The sequence below is a fragment of the Lonchura striata genome, chromosome 2, assembly GCF_046129695.1.
Source record: "Lonchura striata isolate bLonStr1 chromosome 2, bLonStr1.mat, whole genome shotgun sequence".
NCBI classification, from domain to species: Eukaryota; Metazoa; Chordata; class Aves; order Passeriformes; family Estrildidae; genus Lonchura; species Lonchura striata.
Window position 1 is genome coordinate 28149013 of NC_134604.1, and position 15826 is coordinate 28164838.

General features: G+C 47.7%; 1 protein-coding gene across 1 annotated transcript; it reads right to left on the reverse strand.

Moving 5' to 3' along the window:
• Positions 1-1896: 1896 nt before the first annotated feature.
• TRIM45 (tripartite motif containing 45) lies at positions 1897-9549 on the reverse strand. Its single transcript, XM_021549062.2, has 6 exons — positions 9236-9549; positions 6366-7099; positions 5241-5370; positions 3353-3467; positions 3009-3135; positions 1897-2227 (listed from the first exon to the last, which is right to left on the reverse strand). The coding sequence occupies exons 1-6, from the start codon at positions 9547-9549 to the stop codon at positions 2076-2078; spliced, it is 1572 nt and encodes a 523-aa protein (XP_021404737.2). The 3' UTR covers positions 1897-2075.
• Between the last annotated feature and the right edge of the window lie 6277 nt (positions 9550-15826).

The window sequence follows — 15826 nt, forward strand, 5'->3', positions numbered from 1 at the left end:
CCTCGCACCAGGACAATGCCAAAACCTTCAGAAGACAACAGGACCCGCTGCAAAAAGGTAGGGATGACATCTGTGGGCTAGAGAGCAACAGGAAGGGTTTGAAGGCTGAGCAGGCTTCCTTGAGATTTTTTTCTTTGCAGGACCATTAGGAATATTTAGGGGATTTTTGAAGGATTTTTAGGATTCTTCTGGTGTCCTTTAGAGTATTGTTACATCTTCCTAATGTCTATTTTAGAATTCCTTGGTGCATTTTTAGGGTCAGGATGAGGGTCAGACAGGATGCCCACTGAAAATGCGGAGTATTACAGGAATGCAGTGGAATGCTTTGGGAAAGTGTCAGTGGAAGGCCAGTGGGACAGATCCCATGCTGCTGGTCTGAAGGTTGTGATTTCTGAGCAAAGCAAAGTGTTTATGGTTAGGGTTATATGGTGGCAGCTTTCTCGAGGACAAATCCAGACAGAAAAAATCAAGCCCCAAGCTCTGTACTGTCAGTTTGCAACAGGTATTCAGCATGAAAAAAAACCCCAGAGTACTTGGGGATGGGAGATTTGGACTTGGAGAAATCCTGTGCCATTTTGACATTGAGGAGGCAAAAGGAAACCTGGGACCTGACAACCCAGGGTGAGTTCAGGGTCCTGGTCATGAATGGCAGATATTAAGCTTGTGAAATAAAACTTGCCAGTCCAGGTTCCTGATGTCAGTTTGTAGAACTCCCTTGGGACTATCAGGGAAGCACAAGTTTGAGGTGGGGGCAGCTGGGGTCTGGGACATATCCTTCGATGTTTGGATTTTTTGCAGTCAGTTACCTGCTCAGGGCCACAGAGCCCTGGGCACAAACTCTGGCCCTTTTCGCTGGGAAAGAAAACTCGCCAGTCCAGGTTCCTGATGTCCTTGCTGTTGACAGTGGAACAGCATTCCTCTCCCTGTGTGACCAACAGTGGGACCTTTGTGCCCAGCTCCTCAGGCAGAATTAGGAGCCCCTAGCCACACACACCCACTGGCAAGGTTACCCTCAAGCCAGTGGTACTCCCAGCCTCAATGACAGAAATGTGGGTGTCTGCTTCATCCAGGCAAGCAGAAGGCAGCAGGGTGACAACTGCCCTTCCAGGGAGTGCCTCTTCTTCCTCATCCCAGATGCCATTTCCCCAGCTATGGGCTGGTAAATGCCTTTCCAAAGTTGCACAAGCCAAATCCAGGAGTTTTGCTGTGCTCCATCTCCTGTGCTCCAGTTCTGGACAGACAATTGCAAACCTGTGTCTGGGACTCCTACTAATGCTCAATCTGCCTCCAGATCTTCCTTTGGTGAGCTGGGCACTGCCCTGGTTCCCCCATCACCCCCAGCAGCACTGTGTCCCACATGATCTCCATGAAGGACAAAAAGACCAGGTGAATGATACTCCAATTCCTGTTCCTATCAGTGCCAGGAGGTTTTCTGGGCCCTCCTGCAGATACATTACTAACTCTCCTTGCCCCTTCTTTGCAAGCAGGGTATAATGAGACTACAGTTTACCTTGAGGAAGTGTAGGAGTCACAAACTGCAGCTCCCAGAAGCATGACTCTGCCATATCCACACATCTGAGCCTGGAACCCAGATGCATATCCAACAGGGAGGCAGAAGCCATATTCAGGTTGCCAAGCCTTTCCTAGGCATGATCACAACCCCGTTGGAATGGGCCCCAATGAGTAGTTTTAACCTCATCAAGAAGGACAGCAGAAGCTGTTGACCCTGCAGAATAGGACATCTCTTGACCCTCCCATGAGGTAACTGCTCAGATTGAGTTTCCCCTTAGAGCATGTCCCCACAGGCCCCAAGTGCTCAGAAGTGTAGGCAGCAGTACAATTCCCAGAATTTGCTTCTGTTTGAGCACAAAATAACTCTGCATACACACCCCGGGGTGGAACATAAGGCATGGTTTTTATTTTCCCTCACCCCCTCTCTCCCAGCTCACAACCAATACGCTGTTTGCTGGCACCAAGGCTGAGCAGGGATTGATCATATGGATCCTCATGGATCATTTGTGCTCCTGGAGCAGCCAGCAGCAGTGCCCTGGACTCCCAGGAGCTCACCTGGTTGCTCAGAGTGCCACTGTCCTGAGCAAACTCCTCTGTGAGGTGTCACTGGGTGGCCCACACAAACATTCTGAGCTCTCCTTCACTTGTCCACAGCATGACCAGTGGTGGCAGCCAGGGTGACCTTTGTGTCCATGGCCACAGCCTTGGTACCCACCTGCAAGAGAAGAGGCACTAGCAGGTCAACCCAAAGAGGGCCAGAAAATCCCAGTGTGCTACAGGCTTTGGCCCCAGGACTTCTCTAAAGTGTGTTGATGAGAACAGCATATTCAAAGCCAAAATGGCTAGGGCTCCATAAAGAACAACTCATCTCAATAGCTAGTGAAAGCTGATGATTTCTGTCCCCACTGTTGAATAAATCAATACATGGGCATCCAGAACCCCATGCCAACTGCTTGTGTCTATGGCCAAAGATATAGATCAAGAACAGAAAAAGGAAGAGGTCAGTTCTATTATAAAAACACACAAAACACATGATGACACATGCAGGTGAAGGACAGGAAGATGTTGCAATGAAACAAGTAAGAGAGTTGATCTCTTGTCCTAAACATGGAGCGAGACTTCTCTAGAGTTGGTCACTGTGTGACACAACCCACAAGCTCCCAACATGCCAGCACTGGAACAGGAACACTGTAGGTGCATTGCTGCTCAGCCTCACTCAGAAGGGCTGAAAGGCTGAGGTGCCCTGCTCCACTTCCTGCACACCTGGCTCAGGTCTCTGTCTATGGGATGTGCCATACAGCCCCTTTGTGTGTCCTGCTGCATTTCTCCCTGCTGCAGTCACCCCATCAGAACATGTGTATGCACAGTTCACCACATTCCTGGTGCATGTCCAAGGTAAGTTGGGTGAGAGTATCTCCTCACATCTATCCACTAGGGAGGACCTAGTGCAACAAATGCTCCTGATTCCAGCAGTGTGGGGAGAGCTGAGCACCCACCTGGCATGGTCCCACCACAGGCACAGCGAGCGGCTTTCTGGCCTCCACTGGAGCAGAACGTGCAGCAGTGAAACACCCCCTGGTGCTCCCGGAACTTGTGCTTCACCATCAGAGTGAAGGGAGAGCCCTGCAGAGGACAAGCAAATAGAGAGGCTGCTGCAGTGGATGCTGTCAGACCTGTCTGCATTCTCAGACACCATCTGGGTGACCCTGTCAGTCACAGATCACTAAACACAGCCTTAAACTGCTATGGTAGAAGTAATCCTTGACAGATTTGAAACAAATACCTAAGAAAAGAAAAGTAGGTAAAGAAGAAGCAGTGCAAGAGAAACAAGAAATGCTACCTGCACATGTTGCCCTTTCACACAGACGCAGACAGCATACAAGCCTGGCTCTTCAGGGTTGTAGGAAATACAGTAGGTCCCATCACCATTATCACACACTGTTGGCTTGACTGCACTGTGAACAGTGGAGAAAAACCCAAGAGGTCAGTAACTGGCAAAAAATTGCTTTAAATGTAAACCAGAGTTTGGCCTAGATTGGCTTGAAGTGGTTTTCACACACCCCTGCTACTGGAAGCTGCTATTACCATACAAAGGAAGTCACACAAAGCCAGTTGCACTGCAAGGATTTGTAGCAACCTGCACACAGAAAAGGCAGATGACACACAGCACACAAGTCAGATTATCCCATCAGATAAGAGCCCACAGAAAGGGAGTAAATTCACAGCTTCAGCAAGCAGTTACCTCCAGAAAAACCCATTAAGAAGACAAGATATAATAGGGTAGGCTTGAATCACTTTAACCACTGTCCCAACTGCACGGACCCCAACTTTTTCCTTCAGTGCTGAGGAGTTCTAGGTCCCTGGTGGTAAACTCTCCCTTTTCATAGTAAAGATCTTTGTGTTTCACAGGGAATTCTGGTGAACAGAGTGCTAGAGAGAAAGCCTCAGCTGGTTAGTCTAGGATAAATTGCCTGCTCCACAGGAAAATGGAAAGCTTTTCACAGACAATTATCAGGCAGCTCTGCATAGAAGAAGGTGTTCTTGCTAATCCCCACTAATTAGTCTCCTATAAACATGACATTTTATAATCTGTATTCCCCACCCCCAACACTTCACATCAATACAGCTGCCTACATAATTTCCTGCCACGAACTGTGTGGTGATACTTCATGCTCTTCTGCAGCTGTTGTGCCTCAAAGCAAAGCCAGACAGCTTCAGCAATCCATGTAGCAACTGCATACAGGCAAGAGCAAGAAACTGAGTTAGCATGGCCACAGCGACCTCTACCCCACCAAGAGAAATTCAGAAACCCCTCAGGCATACACCTTCCTACATTATACGTGCACTTATGGGAGGAAAGTAAATTGGAACAATATTCTTGGACAATGATGCTCTATTGACAAGCATCTGCGCAGCCAGCACTGCTTCTGTGTGCTTTGCCAACACAGCAAAGGGTTTTAGCATCCTGTCCCTTTTTTTCATCAAGTCATCCCATCATGAGTGTTCCTGGAACAAATTAATGCTGGCATCTGGTTCCAGCTACTACAAAACAACAGATATTTTTCTTAAGAACTAACCCCCAACTGGGTCTGCTTTTGTGCCTGGCTATTCTTTAATGACAAGTGTGGTTTTGTTTATAATTTTTTTCTGGTTGACTATTTTCCTTGTGGAAACACTGAGGAGCTCAAGTGCAGCTTTTTCTGGTTTTGCTAGAAAACCTTCAAACATTTTAAAGTACTCAGTGCTTGCAACTACAGGAAAAAGGACGAAAGCACAACGCAGATTCTTTCTCCAGAACATGAAGAAGGCACTTCCATCAGCTGTCAGAGGCTCGTAGGGTTGGTGAACTCTCTGTCTCACTTGTGACTGTCATACATGGGTCGCAATGACTTACGCTGATAGGCATTAACAAAAGCAGGAGCCCCAGGTGTCTGCTGGGAGGAGTGACAAGGAACAACACCTTCCTCTGACTGTGCCTAGAAGCACACACAGGAATTGAATCCCTTAAGAAGCCCAAATCACTCAAAGACTTAATACAAATCTCAGCAATCACTGTCCAGCCAAACACAACCTCTAGGAAGCACTGTGGGAAAAAGAGTAGTGCCTTTTCCTCTACAGATTCTGACCCACATGCAGAAGCACATTCTCCCACCCACCTAAGCAAGCAGGGAGCCAGGATAAGGGAGGCAGAAAGGCTAAGCCAGGGATTTCTTGGGTGAAATACCCACCAGTCCCTCTTGTCCTTGTGGGTGATGGTGACCCTCACAGCCTCTCCTCCCCGCCCCATGCGCTCCCCTGTAGTGTCCTTGCACAGCAGGGTAAAGCCACTCAGCTGGTTCTGACGGGCACTGTGGAGATCTGGGAAGAAAAACAAACACCAAACCAGAAAGAAACAGAACTACAAAGAATTCAAGTCAAGCCATAACTCCAGCTCCCATCTATTTTGCTGAACTGCAGCCCCATCAGAGCACAGCCAGGACTTTGCTTCTGGGGTGCACAGCTTCTTTCACTCACAGGGAAAAGTCAACATTTCACTGGGTATCAGGAGAGAGGGGTAGCCATAGGTTCTGAGAGATGTCTGGCAGGTTCAGCCCAGAGATCTGTACAGACCACAGGGATCTTTCTGCCTGTTACTCTAAGCCCAGCTGCACATATTCCCAGAAGGCCTCAAGATGCACCATGCAATCCAGAGGAAGAAGGAACAGCACCCACTGTGCCCCAGAGAACTCAACACCTACAGTTTGGCATGGAAGGCATTGAACAAGCTCTGGGTCTATCTCATTTGCCCTGTACAGACCATTACTGACCAGAGCTGTGCTCTGTGGGATGGTCTGAACATTATCTATTTGCTGGCCCAACTCCAAGACCTTAGTGAGCAAATATCCAAAAACCATCAAGGTATTGCCAGGTATTCCTATACCAATCTCAGCAAAAGCTGTAATGGGAAAAACTTAATCAGCCACAAAGGGGATCTGCCTGGGCTCATGCTGCAGAACAGCTTAGACCACCAGCTAATCATCACATCCTGCTATTGCAGGTGAGGTGCCATTCCCACCCCCTGAGTGAGCCCTCCTTGCACCTTAGCCCCATGCTGAGGCTGGTGATGCTGTGGAGGGCAGTGCCATATGCTCTGCACACCTGGATGAGAAAAGCTGCCTGACTCCCTGCCCAGCACAGCTCCCATAGGCAGGCAATGCAACTTCTGCTGGGGCTCTGCCTCTGCCCCTGGTCAACACCTGGACAGCAGGGAGCCAACAGTGCCAGAAGCTGCACATCATGTAGGTACAGAGAGCAGAGGGGTGACTTCAGGGAGTGGTGCACTCCCATTCAGCTGCTGTACAGCACCCCATTACCTTCCCCATGCAGAGTACATCTGGCTGGATCGACCACTTTATTGAGAATGGCCCCAAAAACTTCATAGCCACAACACTGCCCTGCCCTCTCGTGGGGGGAGAACTGGATCCTGTCATCCACACTGGGGTGGGTGCTGTAAGCAACGCTGTTGAGCTTTGTCAGACGGCTGGACACCACCCCTTTGGTGATGAGGATCTCCACATCTGAGCCGCTCATCAGCAAGTGCTCCGTGAACTCCACGCCTGTCCTCATGTCCAGCAGCAGCTGCTGCAGCTGGGCCTTCTGCAAGTGCAGCAGGTTTTCCTTCTGCACCTTCAAGTCCTCCAGCTGCTTCAGCAGCCGGTCCCGGTGCTCTTCAATCGCTTTCATGTAGCCCCTGGCAAACAGGCAGATCTCCGTGGCCACACCCTCTGCACGACTGCGGACAGCACTGCCCATCTCATCAACCTGGCTCAGCACATCCTCCAGGGCGTCCATGTGCTGCTGGCTGCTCTTCAGCAGCTCCCGCAGGGCATCCCCGTGCCTGTGGATGACATTGCCAGTGAAGTCACAGGGGTGCTGCCGGTGTCTGCCCAGAACGCAGTCCCGGCACACGGGCTGGTCACACTGCTCGCAGAACAGCTGCAGCTCCTCTGTGGGATGGGAGGGGCACAGGAGAGGCTTCCCGGCCTGGCTGCAATCCTTGGTGTTCTCCAGCTCTGTCACAGCATGGGAGGCTGTTTTCTTCTGTCTCCTAGGCAGGAGCAAACACCAATCACTTTATGCATGTTGGCTACGAAATACAAAAACTGAGATCCTTTGCAAACGCCTATTTGCAATGGGCTGCAAGCCACAGTGTGCACTGCTCCTTCCTGTCTCCATTGAATTCCCCAAAAGGATTTAAGCTCTCCTGAGAACTAGGCTCCACACAAAGGAAGAGCTCATTAGGGGCTGCTCCCTGGCTCCCAGAGCCTCCCTGACTGCATGGTCAGCACGGATTTCAGACACAAGGCAAGTGAGCTCTAATATCCCTTAGGGGAAAATCTAGTTCAGGCCACTGCCAGAAGACAGTCAAACAGTAAAACATTTGATATTCCAAAAGTCAAACTCAGCTTCCTTCTGCTTGCCAGGTTAGGTCCTGCTCAGAAGAGACCATGGATGGGACATGAATAACCTGTTACAACCCAGGTATCTACCATGTCACTGGGCAGCACTAGAATATTTCCACTCTCTGCTATTTTGAACACTGGGAGTTAGTTATTGAGAAGGATGTAAAACCCCCCTCTCCTTACTTGTCTCCTGCACTAATGACTGGTGGCAGTTGTAATGCAAGCTCCAAGCCATAACCAAAGACACAGGACCAAGGACCAAGCTCTGCAGAGTTGCACTGGTAACACAAGGCAACCTCACCACAGGCTTTTATGCTTCTCCTTTTGCTTCCCACTTATCTCCCTTAGACCCACCACATTTTCAAAGCCTTTCAGTATTGCCTTCCTGTGACTTCAGCCTAACATCTCTCTCACTTGTTCCAAGGAGCACAACCATGACACTCAGAACCATAGAAACTCTCCCTGCAATACCAGGAAATCCTTTCAAAATGGTTTTTCTTAGCCCTTGTTCTGCTCTGACATCAACTTAAAATATAACTGTAGATGCCAGTGAGGTGAAAAAATGATAGCAGTAAATACTATAGGAAGTGGGTCACAGGGACAAATTTTCTGTTACATTCTCCCTTCTGCTATTATCCCTGGCAGAGCAGCAGGCTGCTATTCAAGGTATCTTATCACTCTTCAGCAGCTCCATGGGGTATGAGGCATTAGCTAATCGGAATGGTATGCTGAAAATTACACCCGGGGTGGAAAGGTAACTAAGAGCCTCAACCATTTTCCCACAGGCACCAGTATGTGCAGGGGGGCAGGGTAGGGAGGAATATGTCTCAGTTCCTTCTGAGGAAAGAATTTGCTAATCAAGCAGAAAGGAGCACCAAATGTGGAGGGAATAGGCTGAATTGCTTAACCCAGGCTGAGGCTTCCCTGGCTTGTGCTGTTGGTTGTTTTTTCTGACCCTGCCTGTCAGCTCCTTGCTTCAGAAGGCCATTCAAGCTTTACATCACTTTTCTTCTGTAGTGCTGTCCTCTACCTGGCTTAGAGGCACTGCGCTTCTCTCCTCTTTAACTCCTAACTCTGCTGCAGTCACCTTTTGTTTCTGCAGTAATTCTACAACATGTGTCAGGCAAGCACAGGGGCTGATCATCAGCAGGTAGCAACCACAGTAGCAGCACTTCCACAGGACTTTCAGTTTGCCTAAGGGTGCCTCGACACATGCACACAGTAAATGGTCCTGGAGGTGGAGAGAGGCAGACTCAATGTTCCCTTTTTCCTGTGGGAGATGTGTCTTTCCCAAAGTGGGGTGGTACAAGAGGCTCTTGTCATGCTAGTATCTAGCCATACCCATGTCTGTTGCCCAGTGACACTAAACCGAGATGATAACCAGCATGTGGACACCACTACAGGCAAAGAGTGGCTTGACTTTGGACTCAGTGGCCAGCAACACGGCTGATGGACCTATTCCCAGGAAGTTCCAAGTAGTGTTTGGACAACACTCACAGGCACATGGGATTCCTGGGGCTGTCTTGGGCCAGGACTTGGACTCCGTGATCCTCGCGGGTCCCTTCCAACTCCAGATATTCCATGATTCTATGCTAGCAGCTTGCTTGCCCCCACCCGAGTACAGAGCATCCCTGCGGGCATGCTCTGCGCAGGGGAGGTGAGCGGTGGGTGAAAACCAGGAGCCGCGCCGGTTCTCGCTGTGGCTCCTGAGCGGTCCCTGCCGCTGCGCCCTCCCGCCGCCCCAGCCGCGGTGCCCGGTGTCCCCGCGGGCCGCCGCTCACCTGTGCGCCCTGCAGCAGAATTGGCAGAGGCGGAGGCCGCAGGTCAGGCACCGCCCGGCCGCCGCCCCGTCGGCGCAGAGGTCGCACCCGGCCGCGGCCCGGCCGCGGCTCCCAGCCAGGCAGTCGGGGGGCAGCTGCCCCACGCCGCCGGCCGGCAGCGACAGCTCGGCGTCGCACAGCGGGCACAGGACCGGGCGGGCGGCGCCCGGCGGCCCGAGCCGACGCAGGCAGGGCTCGCACAGCGAGTGCAGGCAGGGCAGCAGCCGCGGCGACGCGCAGGGCTGGGCGCACCGCGGGCAGCGCGGCGCCGACATGCCGGCGGCCCCTCACGGGCGCTCCGCGCGTTCCCGCGGCAGCGCCTCGCGCCGCCCCGCACCGCGGGGTCGGTCCCCGCCCCGGGAGCGGCGCTGTGAGGGGCGGGGGCCGCGGGGGGACCCTGCTGTCGCCTGCCCCGCCGCGCCTCCGCCGGCGAAGGCGGCCGGAGGGGATCTGGCAGTCCCCTTTGTCCTCGTCCCCCTCACCGAGGCGCGGAGGGACGGCTCCGCTCTCCCTCCTCCGGGCCCCGTGGGGTTATCTCCGCCGGCTGTGTGGAAAACGGCCCCTTCCCCCCCCACCGCTGGCAGATCATGTTTCCACTTCTAGTTCCAAACCTTCAGGTTTACCGCCTGACTGGCCTCTGCAGCCTCTTTGTCGGTCTGCTAGATGCCTTCAGGCCTTGCTAGCTTTTCCATCGGATCACCGGAGAACTCCCGCACAGCTGAGCGAGAGCGGTGAAACTTAAACTGAGACGGTGCCAGGCGGCCGGGCTTCCCTGCGACTGCCCACCGGGACGGGCTGGTGGCCGTCTGCATTCACTGCACCTGGGAATTAGGAATACTGCGAAAAGAAGGCTTGGAAAGCTCAACGTCAGTGAAGCCCTGCATGATGCCCCTTGGACTTAGATGGCATTTACATGGTTGTCGCTATCAGTCTGACGTGTAAGCTCTGAAGACTGAAATAAATTTTCCTTGGTTTGAAAAAGCTCCTTTCCATAAAGTGTCCTCTAGAGTACCACATTCAGCCTTTAATAACTGAACTTTTTACCAGCCTCTCCATTAGTTTGCCCAGTAACCTACAGTATCTTTCAGTATCTTACCTGTCCCATCCTGCTAGCTGCTTTGAATACAATATAATGTGAAGAGCATTTGAGACTTCTGCAGTTTCAGTTCCCTAAGTCAAAAATCAACAACTAGGAAGATCTCCAGTCAGGTTTTTGGTTTTTTAGAGAGTCCATTTGCAGAGCAGTAGATAAATACTTAATATCTACATATAACACAAGTATTTCCTCTGTAACAGATGTTAATGCCACTCTGATGCCCAATGGCACAGAAATCCTCTTGTGATACACTCAAAACATTCCTGTGTCTTTTATATTGTAAAACAATATCAAAGTTTTAGGTCATGATGAAGTGTTTTCAACCTCAAAGAAAAGAAAACATCAATCAAAAGAAAAAAGATGTTCCAACAGTCTTCTTCAGATGAACTATTGGCAAGTGCAGTGGTTGCGGAGGTTACAGGATAAAAGCTGCAGTAATTGTGAGACAAGATGACTTGTAACAATATTCAATATTGTCACAAAGAAAGACTGGTTCTTTTAATCATGCTGGAGGAAAGAATGGCCCTGTAAACGTGGGTGTGGGAAGAAAACAGGGGAAGAGTCATAATGCCACCATTGTGCAGTAAATGTCAGCTACCTAGAGAACAGCAGCATCTTCCATTGCTGCAGAGAGATGATGGAATAAGCTGTGACTGGCCGTGGCAGAGGAAATCTGAGGATCCAGCCCAGCTGATCTGATCACCTGCCTTGCCACTGATCAGGCTGGAGCACAGATTACTGCTGAGTAATGTATTTATGAGTTACCAGTACAAAGCAGAAGCACTCTCAGGATGATTGGAGGAAGTTGTAGTGAAATGGGCTGGAGAGAATCATCAAGGGAGCCCTGTGAGACTTGGGGAAAGAAAGGAAACACAGAAATACAGGGAAAAAAAACCCAAAAAACAAAAAATGAACCCTGTGACCCACAAAACAGGAGCTGCTTTAGTACAAACTCATGATTCACTTTGGTTACTTTCTTGGGTACTGTCATCCAGTGGAGGAAGCCCCTGTGCCACTACATTCTAAACTGTGGAAGGCAACTCAGTGGACATGAAAACTGGAGCTCTGTGAATATCTCCAATTAAGCACATTGGTCTGCAAAGCACTGCAAAGAACTTGACTGACAGAGCATCTCACATCTTTGATTACTCAGAGTTTACTTTGTAACTGATCAAAATTTACGGATGAAAAATCCAATATGTTAACTTATATACATTGGAGGGCAATCAAGGAGCATAGTTACAGAAATGAAGCAATGAAAATGTTATTAAAATTAAGCCAATGTTTTCCTTTTTCCACAAGAGTTGATGGATAGCTAAATATTCTCATTTGACCCAAGATCTACTTCAAATTAAGTCCTCTTTAAACTTGTTTTCCTGCCCCTATTGTGAATGATGTCTATCAGAGTCTTCCAGAGTAGTTGCTCTGAGTGATCTGGTCTTTCCACACCTTACTTTCACTGCCACCTCCTTCCTCTTTTTCCTGTTTATCTGCTTCTCATTTCCTACAATTAAACACTAGATCATTACACTGAGATATGGAATATTTGTTTCCTTCTTCCTTCTCGTCAGGGACTTCTGACTAATATTTCTATTGTATCTCCTAATTAGCCTCTTCTGGGGAAAGCTTTATGCTGCTTTCCCATTTATATTTTTCTGAAGGAATATTGGTAAAACTTTTTACAGCATGTTCAAAAAAATCTTTAAAGGATAATTTCCCTCCTAGACTCCGTGAATGGCATGAGTATAGTCCATTTATTAAATTTTGAACTGGATGCTTCATGCTTTCCTGAACCTATTTACTGTGATAATTTTAGGGAGTTGTTTCTGGACATTCTGCCATAAGAAACAAATAAACTGAAAAAGTTTATTTGTTTCTTATGTGAAATGGAAGTCATTGGTGAACAGGACTGAAGAAAAGTCTGAGATGACTTGTTGACAGAAACCTGGGAACTTGTCAAAGTAGCAGAACTTAGCTTAATGGCAGCCAGAGGAGCATGGAAAATTACTCATTTGGGGAATTTACAAAGAAAAGACAAGTAGAACATACTGCTGGATTCTTTCCTGTTGATCAACAAGTCCAGTTTTGCTGTGAATTTGTTAGCCCTGGGAATTACTGTGTTTCAGAGACTTCTCTAAATGTGGCAGTTTTGCCAGGCTTGGTCTGGGAGTACTTGATGCATCGTTACCCAGCTGATAGCTCTTCCCCTTTATATCAATCTCATCCAGAAAATCCAACAAAGGATTTACAAACATCACCCAGTTTGGGCAGAACCTCTCCCACAGTCAGCTAAAGATGCATTTGAAATGTCACTTCAATGGTGAGAGGAGCATTTCTGTGAGGCAGAGGCTGGTGTTATCCCCAATCCTCACTTTCTGCATCCAGCCTGATCTCCATGAAATCACCACACGCTGGGTAAAAGATTTCTTCCCAACGTTTAACCTAAGTCTCTCATTTTTTAGTTTAAAAGCATGTTTTAAAAGGAGGTGCCATTTGACCTTTACTTGTGCTGGGCTTCAAACATGCTCAAGTAAATTGCTCCTAGCCCAAGTCTCACGTGACAAAATTTCTGCAAGCCCATGGCACATGGGGGAATGTGAAAGCTGCAACAGAAGGACAACACTGATTTCCTGCTAAGGAACACCACTTGGGACAGAGAGAGAGGAGTTCTGTCCTGGGATTTCAGAGATTTTCTACAAAGCATTCCTAGGGGAACTCACTCTCCAGAGAAACACCTTCACTACCAAACATCTCCCTTGGCACTCTATACACTCTCTTTTAAATATGCCAGTAGCTTTTCCTCTTAAGGCTTGTTTTGGGCTTTGGAGACAAAACTGAACTGAATCTCAAGTTACCTCATTTAACACAAGCCCATGTATCTTCATTTTCATGCTGGACTCCAAAGTACATTTTTGTGACCTGCTAATGTCACACATCAAACTTATGCTTCAGCAGGACTTCAGCCACTGCAGTGTAACCTGGGAGAGGTGAAGGAGGAAGGCAGCAGAACAGCACACCTGGCAGCCTAAACCTCTGCCACTCACTAATGGGAGGCTCACCATCATCACACATGGACTTGGCTTAACCCTCAAACAGCAAACAGGAGGTGGATAGGGCATGGAGATGTGCTAACACTTGAAACATAGAAAGCAAACAGCAAAAGATGTGTGGATCTCTCTTGTCCTCCAGATTTGCAACAGGAAAGAGTCTGAAGTTGTCAAGCATTATCCCCCTCAGCTGGCAGCAGCTCTTTGAAGACCAAAGCAGCTGCAGCTAAACCACCCAGCAACACAGGATTTGTGCAGACTTGCCCTTGCTGTGGCTTCTGACCAGACATTCCTGCTTTCCCCTCCCTCCCTGCAGCTTTCCAGCCACCTGCTGCCACTTTCAGCTTTCTGTTGCTATATATATTCTTTTTAATCTCTCCTGAATCCTGCCTACATTTTCTGAAGGGAAGATGAAACCGTATTTTTTTCCAAGGAGGCTTTTCTAAGGAAGCAAATTCTTTCTGATGTCAGGCCATTGATCTTTTTTAGCTTCCTTCAGGCATACTTGAGAGAGGGAAGTGATCTGAAAGGCTCTAAGTTTCTACATGCAAAAGACCATAGAATCATTGAATACTCAGAGTTGGAAGGGACCCACAAGGCTCATTGAATTCCAACTCCTGACCCTGCACAGGACAGCCCTAAGAACAATACCATTTTCCCAAGAATATTATCCAATCACTTCTTGAGTTCTGTCAGGCTTGATGCTGTGCCCACTTAATACTGATACTGAGAAGACAAATGGAGTTGTTTTTCCTTTGCCTTCACTGCTGGGACAAGGAGATAAAAGGGTATAACAGTAGGGTATTTCACTAAGATAGAGCTAGGAACAAAAACCTGGTCTTGCTGCGGGGCAGTGAGAGCAGGGAATTCACTTAGATGAGACTTGAGGTCAGTATGAGGCCTGACCAAGCACACTTTTATGCATATATGTACACACAAAGAAATAATAAAATCCAACCAGTTCCCTGCAGGAGCAGGTGTTAATCTCACAAGTCAGCCTTTTGTTTCAGACAGGTACAGGCCAGCCTGCTTATCAAGCACCAAAGCTTGAGCTGGTGAGTTGAATTCTATCAACAGCTGCAGTTTGTTTCTTGGTCTAGAACAGACAAAAAAAAACAAATCCCCCATAAAACTCCTGGCACTAGCAGTTTCTCAGACACTGCCTTGAGCTTTATTAGCCTTCAGTATTCCAGCAAACACACTTCCATGAGATCCCAAGGGCAGCTCATTTCTAACCACAGAACACTTTGTGACCCTAGCCTGAACCACAGAAGTCACAGGCTGTGGAGATGGTGGGAAGTGACTGGAGCCATCTGGAGTGGATGTGTCCCTCCCACCTAGAGACTTCCAAGTTAAAGAAAATAGATGACTCTAAGGATTAATTCCAATCCTGTATTCTAAAAGGAATTCTAATTAATTACAGAGAATTTGTAGCAAACATTAGCAGAGGCAACAGCATTACCTGTGGCACTATGGTTATGTAGTCCCATCCCAACTGTGGCACTGCTGTCTCTTCATGAGTTGAGGGATTTCTTCCAAGCAATTTTAACTGTTATTTCACAAAATACAGAAATATAAACCTTCTTCACCTCCCAAAGCTAACATTGGAAAAATAAATCATGGAAATGCCAATGAACATTTGAACAGACCCTCTTCTGAATCTCACTTTTTTATTTTCTAGATCTGTTTAGAACCTTTCCTTTACAAAAAACAAATCAGAAAAAAAAGAAGCATTATTTTCTTCATTCTCCTATAACTGAACTGACAAAAGGAGAGAGGCTGGCTCCATCCTATCACTACCTCTAGGAGGAAATTTCACAGTTAAAAAAAAGTCTGGTTTTGATACTTGCAGCTATATTCTTTCCCAGACTTGCAAATTAATTTTCATTTTATAGATCTCCATCATAAATGTTTTTGGCAAGGTTTACTACAACCTAAGGAACAGATAACAAAGCATTTCCTCAAACTCTTAAATTTTATAGGTAATCATTGCTAATAAAATAATGACTACTTTAAAAAGTCAAATAAAACAAATATAAGAACCATGGGCATTAGAATATTACATAAACACACAGCAAACCAGCTTAATACTATTATATGTATCAATTTTCTGTTATATCAAAGACCACATACTTTCATACATAGCAAAAAAGATTCTGATTTTAACTTCAAATACTCACTTTATATTTACTATAAAAATATTAAATGAGATTTTTGAAAAACAATCCTCCAGTCCAGATACAATCTCTAACAAGTTAACTACACAGAAAACACAATTTTTGGGATCAACTGTAAACCACAGAAGGAATAAATTCTGTCTGATGCAAATACTTATCCACCAGAAACAGACTGCCTTCCTAATCTCCAGGTTCCTTATCAATGGAGGTACCTTCCCTCATCTCAGTTCTT

Excerpts from the sequence above, each read along its gene's own strand:
- TRIM45 (XM_021549062.2), bottom strand. The coding sequence starts at position 9,549 with ATGTCGGCGCCGCGCTGCCCGCGGTGCGCCCAGCCCTGCGCGTCGCCG. Across the intron at positions 7,100-9,235 it reads TTCTGCTGCAGGGCGCACAG|GAGACAGAAGAAAACAGCCT; the intron begins GTGAGCGGCGGC and ends GCTCCTGCCTAG. Across the intron at positions 5,371-6,365 it reads ATGTACTCTGCATGGGGAAG|ATCTCCACAGTGCCCGTCAG; the intron begins GTAATGGGGTGC and ends TTTTCTTCCCAG.